The sequence below is a fragment of the Rattus norvegicus genome, chromosome 3 (assembly GCF_036323735.1).
Source record: "Rattus norvegicus strain BN/NHsdMcwi chromosome 3, GRCr8, whole genome shotgun sequence".
NCBI classification, from domain to species: Eukaryota; Metazoa; Chordata; class Mammalia; order Rodentia; family Muridae; genus Rattus; species Rattus norvegicus.
Genome location: NC_086021.1, coordinates 65096685 through 65115283, shown reverse-complemented (window position 1 = coordinate 65115283; position 18599 = coordinate 65096685). Strand labels below are relative to the sequence as shown.

The following is an 18599-nucleotide window of genomic DNA, read 5'->3' as shown; positions in this document are numbered from 1 at the left end:
AATCATGACATTAAGCACAAACTCCTAAAAAGCTAATCGTTTTGTTCTGTATGTAACATTTTCCCCTTATGTTTCAATTATATTTTACTAAGTAGATCCAATTTTCCTGTTTACTTACCAGTCAAGTCTTAAAATTCTCATCTATGAGGCCAAATACAATAAACACACAAAAATACATACTACAAACTCTGTCAAGATAAATGCTCTTTTAAAACTGTATTATCTAGGATGTAGCATGGTAGTAGTATATGTCTTTAATTCACATGGGAGAGACAGAAGCAGGTAAATCTCTACTGGGTCCAGGCCAACCAGGGGTATATAATGAGTCCCTGTCTCAAAAACAAAAGAAAGCAAAACCAACCAACCAAACAAGACCAAACCTACCTAACTAGACAGAGTGGCACCTCACTGTAAACCAGTCAAGATCAATAAAGATATCTGTGAAGTAAGAATTCTAAGCTATATGCTCCAGATAGATTACAGTCAGAGGAAACTGCTATAATGAACAAGTATTAAAGCTAATATTACTAGGGGAGTGTAAATGTTATTTGAAATAAAAATGTGGAAAGTTTAAAATCAAGAAAATAGCTTATATTTAATATATCTTTAAAAAGGAAAATTGAAAAATACAAAAAGTGGTAAACCAATTAATATATTAAAGGCTAAGACAGATTGGTAATTTGCTACCATTTGGTTCCTCTTCCTAATTAATTCCATTTAGCAGCTCTATCCATGGAAAAAGAAATTAATCTGCATTTGTATATATCAAGATAAATTAAGACAAGTTACATCATTTCTTGATAAAATTTATGCCCCAGAACATACCTCATGGTTACATCACCATTTGTAAGAAACTTTAGATGAGAGCTATTTTAAATCTCTAATCTGATCTATCTTACAGTGTGTGTTGAATACTCGAATTTACCTTTCTTTGATTTTCTGAAGTTTTTCTGGGTCTCTTGAAGGTGCACTTTTAGCTTTTTCACTTTTCCCATCAGCTGAACTCCAACCTGAAGGAATAATATCTACGGTAATCGTGACATTGTCAGTCAGGTTACTGCCAAGTGCTGGCGGAACTGCAAACCGGAATAAGGAGCCAGGAAGGATCCCTGCTATTCCTGTATTTCTTCCACCCTGTGGCAAATCTGGTGTGGATCCACTTGCAGAAGCATTGCCTGATGCTCCGGATGCTTGTGGTCTGCTGGCAGCTGCCCCAAGGGAGTCCCCCTGTGCTTCAAGGTGAACTACTTCATTTGATTCTCTTCTGAAAAGATGAGATCTAGGAGGTACATCTGATGGAGATATTCTTGAAGACTCATCTCTTCCCTCTCGCCTCCTTCTAGAGAACAAAGGTGTGCATCTATTTCTAAGTGAGGAAGACAACCATGGTCCTGTATTTCTACCTTCTGATTCTTGGTTAAAGTTTTCTGCATCTGGTTCAGAGCTATGATTCTGGCTAAGAGACGACAAACCCCATCTTCGCCTAAGAAACCTAAATCCCTGAGACGCTTCAGACGCCCTGCCATCATTAACTTCAGAAGATGATGCTCCATTATTCCGAGACTGTGAAGTCAGGGTTCTTGGAGAAATATAATTTTCGGAACTCAGTGACCTTGTATTTAAGGAATCTTGACTAGATCTTCGTGAAAAGAAGGTAGATGACATGCTAGAAGCTATCCGTGACAGCAATCTCCTAGTTGTACGCCTACCTTCATTGTCAGAAGATTCTTGAAATGGTCTCTGAGACGAGCCAGCCCTTTCTGAACTGCTTATAGTTGGAGTTTCATTTCTACTTGAAAGATATGAAAATGCAGGATGTGAACTGTTTCGAAAAGATTCTGATTGTCTTGGAGAAAAATGGGATCTGAAAGAACTTCTACTAGAGTCCCTAGAACTTGGTACTGTCTGATGCTCAGAAGGCAGTTGGTGATTGGTGGATGAATTCAACTGTAAAGTGTTCGCGGCATTCTCTTTTGGTCTTGCTCCCTGTGAATATGAAGAAGGAACTCTTTCTTGAACATCTATTTTTGAAAGAAGGGAAGGTAACCAATTATGAAATAATTTAAGCATTATTGAATACACATTTATTGACTCCTGCCAAATTGAAAGACTAGGGTTTGAAATGAATAGTGCTACCATGTAACTATACAGGAACTATTATAGAAAAAAATATAGAAAAAAATTTACTTCTGAAGTACTCCCAAGGTAGAGTACAAACTCAAAGTAGAGGTCTACATATTCAAACACAAGTATGAAAGCTTACTCAACAAAGCCGATGAGGCAAGTTAAAGGCAAACTGATACTGATACACAACTTTAGGTCAAGTAATACAGTGTAATGATAAAAAATACATTCCAGGAAAACAGTTCTGGAGATTCTTCTTATTCTATGCAAAAAATATGAAGATTATTTTACATGAATGTTATTGCCCATATGATTTCATGTTATGTCAGGTAAGAATGTCTAGCCCTTTAACAGTGGCTTGGAACCGTGCTCAATACAGGCCTCTGCTAATGTGCATTTTCAAAAGCAGGGCAGGGAGGAGGGACACTGTCAGCACTTTGGTGGCAGAGGGAGGAGAATCAGAGTTCCAGGCTCCTCTGGGTTACAGGGTGGCCTTGCCTCAAGGTCAACAAGATAAAAATAGACCTCCTTAACTAGTTGTTTCAATCTGAGTGGGGATAAGAAACACTTCCTATATACCTGGGTAGGAGGCACATTTATCACTGTATTAAACTGTGGAGTTTAATCTGACTGTGACTTAAAGGAGCACAAGCCCCACTCCTGCACGGCACTGCTAACTGAGCAGCACCCTTCTGTGTTCAGTACTAAGACGGTCAACTCTGAAAAGCTCAAGTCAATGTGAGAAAAACCATATGTTTCAAAATTTAATTAAAATCAAGACAATCACACAGGTCCACATAATCCTTAAAATGGTAAGCTGAGGGGTTAGGAAGATGGCTCAGCAGTTAAGAACACTAGCTTTTTTGAAGGACATGGGTTCTATTCCCTGCACCTACACAGTGACTCACAGCTCAAATTTAGAGGCTCTGTCACAGTACTCACTCCCTGGGCACTAGGCCCACAGTAGTGCATAGTCATACATGTACCATTAAACAGTGTAACCAGCATATAGTTATTTCATAATCCAGCTAGAAGTACACATTAAAACTGTTATAGACAACTCACACTGTAGAAAAAAATTAGCTGGTAATACTTATTAACATGTATAAATTTTTTTAAAAGCAGACAGAACCTGAATACTCAAGAACAGGTTTTAGACTGTTTATATTTTTTAGAGTAAAACAAAGATACTAAAGAACATTACAGTTCCGATATCTCCATAAGAAATTAAACTTCACGTCATTTCCTCCATTCTGATTAATGACACAGAGAACAACTGCAGTAACACACAAGCTGTACGTAACAACACAGTGTCTACATACATGCTGGAGCTGTGAAATCCCCACTCCGGTGACTATAGTCCATAAGACTGCTAATGGAGGAGTCCCTTCTCCTCTCCAGATCTCTCCTCTCTCTCATCAAGTCTGTTCCAAATGAACCAAGGACCATTGAAGAAGATCTCGGAACTTGACCAGGCCTCCAAGAAGAATCTTAAAGTAAAGTAATGAAGTTTTGAGGTTCGTACATCATTAACAGTACAGTGAAGGCAGATATTCTCATTATAGCTATCTCCAGTTATATAGTTACAATCACAAGCCAGGTTTGGCAAAACAAAATAATTTACTAATAATCTATTCACCTCCAAATTATCTTTCTGCTCAAAATCCTTCTTTTTGGTGCTGAGGACCTAACCCAGGATTTCAGATATGGTAAATCTATGTTACCAACACTGCAAACCTATCCTCATAAGGTAAATGTCTCAGTCACTCTATTATGCCTGCCCATGTACAATGTAATATTATGCTAAAATAATTATAGATCAAAAATGAAACTTTGCCAAGGTACAGAACATGTCAGAAACCACCAAAACCAAAACCATAGTCCAGGCATAGTGGCTTTAACCCCAGCACTAGGAGTGCAAAGGCAGAATCAGGCAGGCAGATTCTGTGAGTTCAAGGTCAGTTTGATATATACAGTGAAGTTCTAAGTCAGCCATGACTACATAATAAGACCATATCTCAAAATAAATACACTTTAAAACAAAACTAAAGCTATTTTAATCTGGTAATTGAGTTACAGAACAAGCAAATTTTGTCACAAAAAAGGTTTTTCTCCACCCTGGAAATTGGATGTAAATGCTTGTAAATTCTAAGTATGTATTATATCAGCTTCAGAAATATTTGCACTGTCACATTTCACTCATTTATTCTAAGAATTCATCTATTTCTGCAATAATACTCTGACTTTTATTAGATAGGATCTTACTTAGAAGTAAACTAAAGTTAATTCTCAAATATATTGTCCACTCACTACCTTGAAATTTTGTTTCTTCCTCTTCTAGCTTTAGAATCTTGTTGTCCACACCACCTCCCGTTTTTCAAGATAGGTTTCTATGTATAAGACAGCCCTGGCTGTTATGGAACTTGCTTTGTACATGAATGAGGCTGGTCTCAAACTCAGAGATCCACCGCAGTGCTGCCTAGGTGCTTGGAATCAAAGTCAGACTCCACCTTGCTTGGCTTCGACATTGAGGGAATCACTCAGAGAGCTTAATGTCACACCTTTACATAGCAAACGAGAACAAAAATGTGCCTACAAAGATGGGGTTAGCCCGCTCTTACCCATCTCGCTACCTTTAGCAACCCTCAGAGGTACAATGTCTGCTCCTTAAAATGGAGAGGAACTGCTCATACTAATTCAGTTGGTAATGTACAAGCATTTTAAGCTGGCCTACAAAGTGAGTTCTAGGACACAGAAAAATCCTGTCTTGAGAAACCAAAAAAAAAAAAAAAAAAAAAAAGGCAGAAAGAAAGAAGAAAGTGTTCACAAATTCTGTTTCCTTTTACAACTTTTTATCTAACATTTTACCGTAGCTGTTTCAGTAAGGAAGAGTTTCCTGCCCATCTAACAAGATTTCTTTTGAACAACACATAAATACATAAACTTAAGAAAGGAAGCAGGGGGTTGGGGATTTAGCTCAGTGGTAGAGCGCTTGCCTAGCAAGCCCTGGGTTCGGTCCCCAGCTCTGAAAAGAAAAAAAAGAAAGAAAAAAAAAAAAAAAAAGAAAGAAAAGAAAAAAAAAAAAAAAAGGAAGCAGTTGCCGTTCTTGTACACTTAGTATGAGAGAACCATGACTTTCTCATTCCTTATCTAGAGCTCTTAGCTTCCGACTTCTTTTTAATTAAGAGTTTCCACATTATATGAACAGTATCATATACTATGTTTATCAGTGTAAAAACACACGGTGAGAAGGTGCTGAGAGAATGCTTAATGTCTGTCAGATATGGCTTTCACAGGAACACTTTAAAAACTTCTCTTTCAAAATACGAAACAGAACTTCTGCTCATGACTTTCACCAATTTGATTACTATGCACTAATGTTAGAGCTGAGATAGTGACACATGCCTTTAATCCATACACTAAGTTCTGGACCAGGCAAGGCTACACAGTGAGAAAGAAAACCACACCAAAAACAAAGCAGTCATTCTACCTAATTAAAATCTACTAACATTCTGTACGTAAAGCAAAAAAGGCAAAATGAAGAGCTGGTTTATTTTTACCACCAATTTAAGGTAAAGTTCTGGAAACTAACTAAATTTCCAAATCCACTATTGTATAGAAACTATTTAATTAAAAAACTTAAGAATCTTAGAGGTCCCCCCTTTGTGGTTCAAAACATTCATAAATTAACTTTAACAGAAACTGCATAAATTCTTACCTGACAGTGTATTTAAACCACTTCCAATATTTCTCCCAGCTGAGGTAGACGTACAGTTTGTACAAGAAAGTTTAGGTCTTTTTGAATCATGATCCCTTTGCTGGTTTTGTGACCGTGACCGTGCTCCCTGAGTTATCTCAGACTCACTGTACCAAGTAGACTGATATGGTGATGCAGATGCTGACGCTGAGGCAGACTATAAAAAGAAATTAAAAGGAATAACTGTTGCTATTTCTTAAGATATTTCAGAGAAGATAGTAATCTTTAAACAATCAGGTTAAAGGCTGGTGGCAGGTAAGGTGGCTGCGCTGGGGATTACAGTCTCTCGGAACCTAGGTATGCACGACTGAGACAGACTGATTAATCACCTAACATTAGAAGCAGGGTATTACTAGCTGTATTCTTATTTTACCCACTGCTTTGTGCATATGCAAAGTCAAATTAGTATGTATACTGATTGGAGGAGGATACTCACCACTTCGGTATTAAAGTAAAGAAAGTTTACTCTAGTATTTTTTTCCAAATGCAGTTTTGAATTTTAGAAAATATTTTATACAAGACTACATTCTTTTATCCACAATTCTGAAGTCTCCAAATCCTGAAAATCGTTAGCTATTTATTTTGTTTCTATTTTAACAATTTAAGATCGTAGGATGCTTCAGGTGCGGCTATTTAAAAAAAAAAAAAACAAACCTAATAAATGTACCCACAGCTTTTTGAATTTGAATGTACATATATTCAAGTTAAAATACTACCTGATATTCAGAATCCAGTCTAAAGGAAGAGTCTCTAGAATGATAGGAATCATTTAAACTGGTTCCTCGGTTTCCAGATACCATCCTAGCACTTAAAGAGCCAGAGGGTTGAACAGAAATTCTTCTTGGAATCCTGGAAGGTTTAGACTCCATTCTTAAGGTTTCCTGCAAAATGCAAATTTGTTAATTTTATTTAAGAAGATATGCAAGAACCCGTTCCCCCTTCCCCCCTACATACAACAATTTATTCTGAAAAGGTTCATTTAGTTTGAGACCCAAATCAAGTCTCATTAATGAAAAAGCGACCATTCAACCACACTAACCGCTCCAGCCCAGCTGCACAGGTAACGGTGCTAGCCTTGCAAGTCTAGGAGCAGATCTTTCCAGAACCCACACACATGTGTAGAAGGATCGTACTCTCAGAACTCCTCAAAACTCCTCCAGTGGAGAAGAGAGGCAGAGATGGCAGGCAGAGATAAGAATCACCAATTCACAGAGAAGTTCTATCAGTCACAATTCACCTGGAGACTAGATGTACTTGCCTCAACAAGGAGGGAGGAAAGGACTGACTTCAGAAAACTGCCCTGTCTGCATGCATGTACAAAATAAAATTTAAAATTAAAACAATCAAATAGCCAACTTTTGCAACAATACTAAAGTGTGAAACTCTTCCCCTTTCTCCTTAAAGGCAGACTTAGTAGCATCCAACTAAGATTTCCTACTGCTCATTTGACAACATGGAAAGCTTTTCACACAGACCTGTCTTCCAATGCCTGAACTTTTCCCTCACATACATTTGTCTTAGATTCTCATGCCATCCTTCTTAATATATACAAGTTTTAGTAAATATAGTCTCACATCCTTCTGTATACACCTGGGAAGTCAAAACATTACATTCCTTATCTCACTTTTGATAATCAGATTAAATCATCTTCTGTGTAATTAATTCTACTTTCCCCATGATTTTATTAAGACATCATACTTAGACTTATTTGCAAGTTTATTTCCCCTTCCTCAAGAGTGCATTTCTTTAAGTCAGGATCATTTAAACTACTCTAAATCACTGCCTAGAATATGCAAATGTCCTGGCAGAAATACAGATCCTTGTGACCCTCCTTTTGGCTCTCAGAGATCCCAGCATCCACATCAGATGGCTCACAACCACCTCTAACTCCAGCTCCAGGGGATCCATCCCCATTCTTCTGGCCTCCAAGGACAGCTGCACAGTCTCTGACCCTAACAATGTGGGAAACAGGTACTCAAAACATACGAGTAGAAAACCCTAACAAAATGAATATAAATGAGTATGTAATTATAGCACACATAAACACAATAGCTGGTATTTACCAAATATCACATGGAGTAAGAACTACCCACTACTCAATGTTCAGTGAGAAACTTAGTCTATTAGTTCGACCTTATAAGAAAACTTGCTTAAAATGATTGGAAAGTGATATTTGAAGTGAAAAGCTCTGAGATGGAACTGGTTACATGGTGACTTAAGGAAGTGGCTAAGTTGGTAAGGTACTTGCTGTGCAAGCATGAACACCTAACCTAAGTTCAGTCTCCAGCACACTCATAAAAGAAGGGGTTTGGGGGACACACCTATAATCACAGTGTTAGGAAGACAGACACAAAAACCCTTAGAACCTGCTGGTGGAAATCTGCAAGTTCCAGGTCAATGAATAAGGTAGAATGCAATTCTAGTAGACACCTATTGTTGACCTCTGGCCTCCACACACACATGCCCCTACATAAACATAAACATAAACATAAACACAAACACAAACACACACACACACACACACACACACACACACACACACACACACACCCTTCCCTAACTAAATTCAGTTCATGTAAAGTGTGGAACTGAGTACTTTCCACTTTTATAGATTCGCAAATAAGTTTCTAAATTTCTTCAGAGCATATCCCATAGAATAGGCATCATTAACTCTACCAGATCCTTACCTATAAATCTATTGAATTAACACAAATTAATTCTGACTGGCTCTAAGAATACCCAAGACAACAACTACCACCAAGACAAAAATAAAATCTTCATTTTTTCCCTCTCCTGTTTGCTCTTAACCTTAGATTTACTGAAACTATATATCATAGCCCTTCCAAGGACTTCCCATCCCAAAATATGAGAGAAAGGCATACCTGAAACAATGAACAAACCAAATACTGAAGTTACTATGGTCAACATAAAAACCTTGATCATAATGACCTGCAATTTGTGCAGATTTATGTAAAGATTAGAAGTATACACATAGCCCACATTCTAGAAGCATCCATTTTTCAAAACAATGCTTAACCGAGGAACCCACCTGTCTGATATAAAGAAATTATCTCTTGAAAAAATATTCTTGTAAAAGACTCCTTTAGAACAAAGGGTGAGATAGTCACTGAAGACAGGTACCAACTGCCTTCTAATAATGCTGGTTGTTGCTAAAGTTTTCTTTCTCTGTCACTCGAGTCACTATCTCCATCAGAAGGTAGCAGCTTCATCTGCTTAACATTTGTGGGATTCTCTCATGCTAATATCGCATACAGTATGCCACTACATATGTGTGCATACTAATTTCCCATTCTGCCAATGGAAATTAGATTGTCTTTTATTACCAACACCATTTATACAAGCACACTGCCTTTATAAATCAAAAACCTTGGGGGCTGGCAAGTTGTCTGAGAGGGTAAAGCTCCTGCTACCAAGCCTAAGGACCCAGTTCTACCCCATGACCTATACAGTGAAAAGAGATAACTAACTCACACAAGCTGTCCTCTGGTCTCCACATGTACCTGGGCACACAACCACACAAATTTAAGACTCATGTTTCTCATAGGTTAAGAGCATGTATAAAGAGGCTATGAATTTAGTTCCTAGCCCCCACATAAGGCACTTCATAACTGCCTGAGCTCCAGCTCCAGGGGGATACCCAGATACCTGCACATACCAGTCCCCCAACACACAATTTCTTAAAATTAATTTTCTTAACAAAGTTAAAAAATATAAAAAGTTTTTTCCTAAGACAGGGATCTGTCCTCTGGAGACAGCCACATTCATTAAGATTACAAAAGGGAATCAAGAGATATCAAAATACTCTCCCTAACTTTGCATTATCAATTATTTTTAAGATCAAAACCTGTTTTATCGCATCCTGCAATTTTCAGGCAAATATAGTCATTTCACTACATGTCTGATGTGCAGCTTAGATAAGAAGACAGCTCTACTAAAACATTCAAACAGAAGGACAAAGTGTGAGTTTCACCTTTAGCATAGTCTTCCTAACTTATCAACTAACTTTCCTATTAATCAAATCTTTCTACTTAAATTTACAACAGAACTTATTACATTACTCTTTGTCTTTAAAACATCAGCTAGTGACAAAAGACGAACAAAAAGCAGGACAGGCTGTACCTAAGTTACTCTATTTGACAAGCCTGCAGTTTCTTTCTGCTAGGCTGTTTTCAGAATAGGTCTAAGACAAAATGAACAGGTAATCTGTCTGGGCAGGTAGGTAGCCATAATGGATACACAGAATGAGAAGAACAGCCCTTATATTACATACTGCATAAGCATAGAACAAAACCTAATAACTTATTTATGTTAATAAAAATTGCTATTGTGAAATTACCAAAATAAATCAGGGATACATGGACATATCAAATTATATCAGAAACATCAGGCATTTAGATTTATCAAAAACACCATCCAATAAATGATGCAGTCCTGACCTGAAACATCATATAAACGGAAGGTATGGTACCTAGGACCACGGCATAGTGGCAACGCCAACTTGCTATCATGACCACTTGTGGTACTTATTCTGGAAATGAGCAGGATTCTTCCATGTCCTGTTCTTATGCCTGTCCATTTCAGAGCTGAGCTAAGCTAATCTAGCCACGGGACCCTTGCCTAGACTGCACTGACCCCTTTGATTAGTTGAGTGACTACCTTTAGCACCAGCCCTAGTCTTGACATCATCACTGGCCACTTTAACACTTTCTTGGTGTTTCTGTATTTGCTGAGTAAACCACGGAATGTATAATCAGGTGTTAACAGAAATTACTAATTAAGATGGGAATGTAATAAAGAACTTGTGAAATCAATGGTAATCAGCAAAGTAAAGCCAATAAAACCTAAGTCATTTTCAAATTATTATTAAATAAATTGACTGAAAAAAGACAAAAATGTTGATCTGTTTCTGGCTATGACAGAGCAAATATCAGACAGCTTATCAGTCTGTAACAAGTAAAAAAGTGACGTGTCGAGTATCTTATGCAGCTGGGAATTTCCAGCAAATGAGAAGAGTCAGAGCAATGGCAGACGTACTGCAGCCCCATCAGCAACTACTGCCAACAGCTGTCTTGTGCGCAAGTTTCATAAAGCAGGAGTAAGTGAATCAAAAAAAAAAAAAAACCGTTAAAAAAGTGACTAAGGAACTGTGAAGCAAGAAGCATCACCGGTGGTTTAGGGATCTGAAGTAGGAGGGTGATGCTATCTATAGTCAGGCCCCTGAAAGAGATGAAAACCAGAAACAAAGCATCTAACCTTAGCACAGAACAAAAACCTGGAGACACAACAAACCAAACCCAAACCAACACCACCACTGACGACGGCAACAAACATCTCAGCATAACACAATTTCTATGGAAACAGTATGACAATTCCTCAAGAATAAAAACAGAATTTTCATAGAACCTAGCCATTCCACTTCTCGGCATATACCAAATTAAAGCAAACCAAGCTAACCAACTGAAAATAAGGTCTTGGAATGTTTGCACATCGAAATCACACAGCACTGTTGACAACAGACACAAGTGGTATCAGTAAATAAACAAACAACATGTGGTGCATACACACAACTCATTAAGATGCTCATCAGGTAAGGCGCTGGTACCAAGCTGAATGGCTTGAGTTGGACCTCTGCAATCTGCAGGGTAGAAAACCAATTGCTACAAACTTCTCTGCCCTCCATGCATATGCGGTGGCACACACATGCCCGTGGGCACACACTTCACCCACACACTAAAATTAACTGGGTGTGGTAGTACGTATCTATAATCCCAGCACTTAAGAGATGGCCCAAGCAGATCTTTTCAAGTTCAAGGCCAGTCTGGTGAGTTCTAGGACAGCCAAGATACACAGAAAGGATACAATGAAAAACCCTATTCTCAAAGATCCAAAAATAAAATAAATGTAAAATGTCAAAAAGCTTTAAAGAGAGCATTCTAACCTGTGAAGGACTATTAATCAGCCTTGACTTGGAGAAATAAGTCAGACACAAGACGACTATTGTATGATTTTAAATATTTAACATACTCAAAGTCATAAAGATAAAAAACCAGAAGGGCAGTGACCAAGAAGAATCAACACTTACACCTTAAAGTGTGTACAGATGAAAAGAACTGTGGTGATAGGCAGTGATAATGGTTATACACACAAGTGTACTTAATAAAATTAATTGTACTCTTAAAATGCAATTGGGATGGTGAGTTTTGTGATGTAATTTCACCACAATAAAAAAAGGGGGGGGGGGGGAGATGATGCATGAGGCTGAAAATTCCATTTATTTAAAAACCTGTATTTAAAGAGACAGAGCAGTTGGTAGAGTGCTGGTGTAAGCCACATGAAGACCTACATTCAATCCTTATTACCTATACAAAAACTGGTGTGGTGGTGTATGTTTTTAATCCCAGCCCTGAGGAGGTAGAGAAATACTGCATGCCAGTGACAGTGTCCGTCTGTCCATCCCCCGTCTGTCTATCTCTGTCTCTGCCTCTCACACACACCTATACCCACCCACACCCATACTCACACACAAAACAAACAGTAAAGACAACTCTTGAGGAGTTGTAACCAGACTTTGACCCCCCAGTATGTGTTTAGAGAAACAGAACGTCATAGTCTTCCCAGCTCCGGCCCCTCAAAGATGGAATATTTAATGGGGGGGGGGGGGCTTCGGGACACCTACAGCTATCACCTCCACGAGCCAACATGACCAGTTTCTGTATATTTTCATGAATGGATCAGTTAATCTATTTAACGGATTTTAATACTTTTAATATTAAAGTTAGTATTTTTAATAGTCTATTTTAAAATTTTAATAATCTACAGACTTAATATTGAAACCCAAAGTCTCTTTTCTGGCCCTGTGTCTCCAAATATTGTGTGGATATTTAAATTTTCCTATTTTTAAATCACTAAAAACTTTAAGAGGTCAGGGCAGAGGCGATAGCTTGGTTCAGCAGTTAGCTATGAAGGATGGATGTTCTTGCAGAGGATCTGGGTTCCATTCTCAGCACCCACGTGATAATTCACAACCATCTGCAGGCCTATGTATAGCACACACGCGCGCACACACACATGCACAGGCAAATACTCATGCACATACAACAGATCTAAAATTTTTTTTTTTTTTGGTTCTTTTTTTCGGAGCTGGGGACCGAACCCAGGGCCTTGCGCTTCCTAGGTAAGCGCTCTACCACTGAGCTAAATCCCCAGCCCCCAGATCTAAAATTTTTAAAACACAAAGTCAGAAGTAAGATTTCTAATAATAAAACATTTGGAACACTCTGAAAAACCCAACTTGCTATGGCACCATATGTAATGTGAGAATGCCTGGAATGTAGGAGGCCCTGGGAGGACCCCTTTCACAGGGAAAAAAGAAGAAAGGAATGAAGGACAGGAAGACAAAAACAACCAAGCTCACCCAAACTATCTGTCCCCCAACTCCATTAGTTATCAAAAGTGTCAAACCTGCTTTTTAATAACAAGGAAAACATCAAGCATAACTACTCAATGAACTGATATTATATAAAAAACAAAAATAAAACAATGACCATGAAAAGAACTTACGGGTGATGAGAGGGAAACTGTGAAGAAAAGGTCGGATTATCATCCTCGAAGGGTTCAGATTAAGATGTGTAAGAATATGCAACAAGGATTGTAAGATTTGTGGAGATTCTAAATGTAATATGCTTAAAAATGAGAAACAATGAAAGGGGCTAAGCATAAAAACTGAAAACAAACCAAAGAAACATTACTCTTCTCATTGCTGTGACCAAAAACTAAACCAGAACACCATTGACAAGAACCAGCTGTAGAGAGAAGGGAGACTCTGCCAACTAGAGTCTAAGGGATGCGGTCCACCTTAGTGGGAAAGGCATAGCAGCAGCAGATAAAGCAGCTGGTCACAAAACATGAGTGAAGGAGGACAGCCTATCCAACCACAGGGCTCACTCCAAGTGATGCACTGCCTCCAGCTTAGTTACCACAGGTGCCACTTACCCAAGGTCCCACACTCTCTCCACACAGCTCGAGATGGAACCCAAATGTCCTAACACAATTACAACAAATATCTAACACCATACCACTAATTCCAGGTCCTAGCTTACTAAACCCAAAATAAGTGGACCCAGAATAAAAGTGGTTTACTGTTTGTTTACAATATTCTAAGGACGGGGACTGAAGCCGCTAGATCATTCTGATGTGGTTAGCTAGGTGGAGTACTTAGTCTCACAGTCAGGCACACAAAAGGCTCTCCCAATGACAACTGTCCCCAGGTTTACTTTCCTGACCCTCCTTTTCCACCTATAATATACATGCACTCCCATGCATAAAATACACATTAAAATATTTTTTAAAAAGTAACTGTGATTATCTGGGAAAGGAGGTATGCTTCTACCTGAATGACTGCTAATATTCAGTCATAATAGTATTAACAGGCTACTGAATTTTAATGTGCTAGAAGATGGAAGAATTTAAGAAAAAAGGATAATGACAACCAAAAAAACCTGCATGAAAAACATTCTGAAGTAGTACCAGAAACAAATCTTTTAGGAATATGAAGTTAAACGAATCCTAAGTGGGGGGAAACATATGGGGGGGGAAGGTAGGACCAGAATGAGGAGTAAAAGTAAATGACTGATTTCCTTCTAAGAAAGGTGCACATACTTCATTTATCTAGAAAAGTCTAAGTTTATGATCTGTAAACTCCTAATTTAGGATTACCCTGCCAAGATAAGTCTAAACAAGCATCACACCCATATAGCTCTGGCTGTCCTAAAACTCACTCTGTAGACCAGCCTGCCCTGTCTGTTTGTGCCTCTTGAGTGCTGGGATTAAATACTAATGCCCATACCCACCAACAAGGACACCTAAGTGCCCACACTTTTTAACTGCAGCTGTTTGATAGTAAAGGCTATGGTCACATAACTCAGAAACCTGCCTACTACCTGCTTTGTCATTTACATTAACACTTGCTAAGTCCATACAAAATTGTTCACTACAAAGTAAAACTTAATATAGGAAATTTAAAGACATATATTTGGAGAAAAAATATTCATGATCACTGACATTCATAAGTTTTATCTATGAGTCTTCAACACTAAGAAGTAAAAGCCTAGAGTATATTAACAAACAGATGTGTTACTTTTTCAAGGTAGCTACGAAAAATATGAAACAGGACTGTATCTGTGTTGAGGACTTTGAACTGGAAGACAGCATTCATTAAAAGATACAAGTCTACAACTAGATTTTTTTGTTTAAGATATATTCTATCTATTATATATATGTGAGTACACTGTAGCTGTCTTCAGACATATCAGAAGAGACATCCAATCCCATTACAGATGGTTGTGAGCCACCATGTGGTTGCTGGGAATTGAACTCAGGACCTCTGGAAGAGTAGTCAGTGCTCCTAACCACTGAGCCATCTCTCCATTCCTACTTCTGTTTTAAAAGCAGAGTGCTTAATTGTCTCCCATAATTTACTGTGACTATATTCATACCTAGTTCTTGTAGAAAGTAACTTAGGATTTCTGTTCAAAACAAACCTCTTGAGAGAAGGCAGAGTCCTTCGAGAGATATAATTTGATACTGTATGAAACTATTTTTGGTAATGCTGCTACATAAACTGATTGAATTTTTACAATGTAGGTATTATGTGAAAACTTATATAATTGGTTGCATAAGTTGTAGGTCAAAACCACAAAAAATACCAAAAAATAAAATAAAATGTGGTCCTTGAAAAACGTCTACCCAACAAAGATCTAGAAAGCGGTTTTTAAAAATCCATTTACTTAATATATTTTTATGAAATGTTTACTATGTGCTGAGCACATTAACTTTAAAAAGGAGAATGGTAAGTTGAGCAGTATACATTAAGAAGTTGCAGTCTGGGGGCTGGGGATTTAGCTCAGTGGTAGAGCGCTTGCCTAGGAAGCGCAAGGCCCTGGGTTCGGTCCCCAGCTCCGGAAAAAAAAAAAAAAAAGTTGCAGTCTGATGAAGAACAAACTGTGTAAGTAAGTGTTAAACTCGGAAAAGACATACAGGCAAGAACAGCATCAGAACACAGTGTACTCAATCTGTATATAGGACTTGTGCCTCTAATGTAACCTTTATCACACTGAACTGATGATACCTTGAGGCTCACAAGAAGGCCCAGTCATGGAAAGTCTACTAAAGTCTGTGGTATTGTCCCTCAAAAACAAGCAAGCACTGATAGGCATAAGGGACATTTTCTGATCTCTACAAATTATTCTGAATGCAGAAAGAGGTTGCCACTTTATTGAACTCTTAACTCCCAAGATGAAGATTCTGGGTAAAAACTCTCTTTAAGTAATCATCTACATCTTTATTGTATCTTCCCCTTAAGGCATTTTTAAAAAATTTATTTTAGGCCAGGTGTGGTGGTGTATACATTTACTTCTAGCATTTGAGAGGCAGAGACAAGAGGATCTCTGTGAGTTAGTTTGAGATAGCCTGCTCTACACAGTAAGTTTCCAGACAGCCAGAGCTACATGAGACCCTATCTCAAAAACTGAAAATAACTAGCTACATAAAATTTATTTATCTTGAGATATAAAGCTATTTTTAGTAATGATTGATAAATGCACCAAGAGTTATGTGTACAAATTCCCATGTTGGTGTATTCTGACAGATCAGTAGCTATCAGTAGCTTCCTCCAGCTACTAAGAAGTTAACTTCCTCTTGCTATAGATAAATTATGAGAATCTTAGGAAGCCCTTCAGAGCTCCCTAAAATTAGTTCATGCTTTTAGTGGTCTGTCATACTACTCAAGGGGTTCTTTATACACTTACATACACACATTCATCAACAAGGTTAAGTATGTTCTATCCCATGGAAATAATCTTGAAGTCTTCTTTTAGTCCATGTAAATAAAGGCCTAAAAACATGTTTTCACCAGGAATTAATATTTGAAAATTAAATCTACATCTGATAGTTGTTACCTACCTTCATATGCAGGCTGTGACTCATTTGCACCACACACACAAAGTGTAAAACAAAACAAAAATCCCTGAGGTCAGCACAATACTACTGAGAAGAAAGCACACAGCCCTCTAGCCTCACACTCACTAAGGACAAAGCAGTGGCAGTCTACTGCTAGAGGAGCTTCTAGGCAAATACAAGCTAAACCAGCACACAAAGACAACTGGGATTAGTACCACATCTACTTAGAAGGCTGAAAATAATGATTACAAAACCCTCCAAAAATGGGGCCAATGAGAAGACTGTTCAATCCCCAGAATCCTCATGGTGGAAGGAACTGGTTCCCACAGGTTGTCCTCTCATATGTACACAAGATAAAAGTTTTAAAAAGAAAACCTCCATAACATTTAAAAAGAAAAATGTTATGGAAACAATGGTTTCCAAAAACAATATGAAGTCGACTTCACAGAAATATTTGAAATGACTTTTTGATGACTTAAAAGTAGGAAAACATGCAGAAAGATATTAAAGCATGTTTAAAATAAAAGCCAGAGAATGTTAGGATAAGTGCAAATCAAAGCCCAGAAGAGGAACCAGGCAGCGTCCTCAGGGTAACTGCAGAGAGCAGGTCTCTCCTATGTCCACTGCTCAAGCATGTGAGCTTCAGTCTCTCCTTCCAATCTGTTCTACAACTTTCAGAGATGAAATAATTAGTATCCCAACAAAACCTTTCTGTTTAGCACTAATAAATTCACATAGATAATCCTGGCATTTTGTGATACTAAAAGGAACTTAAAAAGTGAGTTTCACTGCTTTGTGGAAGCCCAACCCCCACTTATAGGAATTCAATGCTAAAATGTTGAGAAGCTACTCAAGATTTTCCAACAAGCTCAGTTAATAACAATCAGAAGTCCCCCAAGCTAGCTAGGCAACCAATCAGGATATGGGAAGAGAATCTGACTCCAAGACAGTGTTGAGGACCCAAAAAGAGAAGAAGTGAAATGGATGGCAGATTTAGTACTTAACTTTCAAAGAAGAAAACAACCTAAAAAAAAAAAAAAAACTAGAGGGAGAGGGACATGAATTACTCAGTAATGCTAATAAACTAATGAATCTTGATGTTTTCCTTTTTATTCCAGGAGATTTAGAAGAAGGAGCAAGAAAGTACAAAGTAGGATGTTTTAAAGAATGGGGGCAGAGACACAGATGCTCAACAGTTAAAACACAGCTTCCCAGCGTCTGTACTGGGGGGCAGGGGTGGGCTCACAGCCATAGTCCAGGGCCTGGCACCCCTTTCTGGCCTACACAGGCAATCAACATTATGTGCACAAATACACAGACATACCCGATTGGTACAACAGTAGGTGGAAGCTGTGTGGCAGCACCTACGAAGAAACGACTTACTGGGTAAAAGTACTTGCTGCCAAGCCTCAAGATCCTGAGTTTGTTCCATAGAAACCCCCTGATGACTTTCTTTCTTTCTTTTTTTTTTTAAAAAAGATTTATTTATCATATACAAGTACACTGTAGCTGTCTTCAGATACACCAGAAGAGGGCATCAGATCTCCTTACAGATGGTTGTGAGCCACCATGTGGTTGCTGGGAATTGAACTCAGGACCTCTGGAAGAGCAGTCGGGTGCTCTTAATCACTGAGCCATCTCTCCAGCCCCCCTGATGACTTTCAAAGCTGTCTCTTCTACACGGGTACCCACATACAAACAGGCACATTAAATAAAATTTTAAAGATGTAATTCTTTAATT

The 18599-nt window shown here is 38.2% G+C and overlaps 1 protein-coding gene and 1 long non-coding RNA gene across 8 annotated transcripts in view; one reads left to right on the top strand and one right to left on the bottom strand.

Annotated features, from left to right (window-relative positions):
* Marchf7 (membrane associated ring-CH-type finger 7) overlaps positions 1-18599 on the bottom strand; it is a 38129-nt gene that overhangs the window by 13485 nt on the left and 6045 nt on the right. For all 7 annotated transcript variants that reach the window (XR_005501853.2, XR_005501848.2, XR_010064613.1 and 4 more), the window contains exons 2-5: positions 6598-6762; positions 5843-6038; positions 3447-3614; positions 926-2021 (exon numbers count right to left, since the gene is read on the bottom strand). Coding sequence is in view for 4 of the 7 variants with exons in the window: in XM_039104833.2 (XP_038960761.1) it covers positions 926-2021; positions 3447-3614; positions 5843-6038; positions 6598-6762 (1625 nt within the window). In the remaining 3 variants the exon portion in view is untranslated. The remainder of the gene's footprint in view (positions 1-925; positions 2022-3446; positions 3615-5842; positions 6039-6597; positions 6763-18599) is intronic.
* On the top strand, positions 1519-18214 carry LOC120101908 (uncharacterized). The gene is made up of 2 exons (XR_005502946.2): positions 1519-1654; positions 1725-18214. It is a non-coding gene; the product is annotated as an uncharacterized LOC120101908 (long non-coding RNA).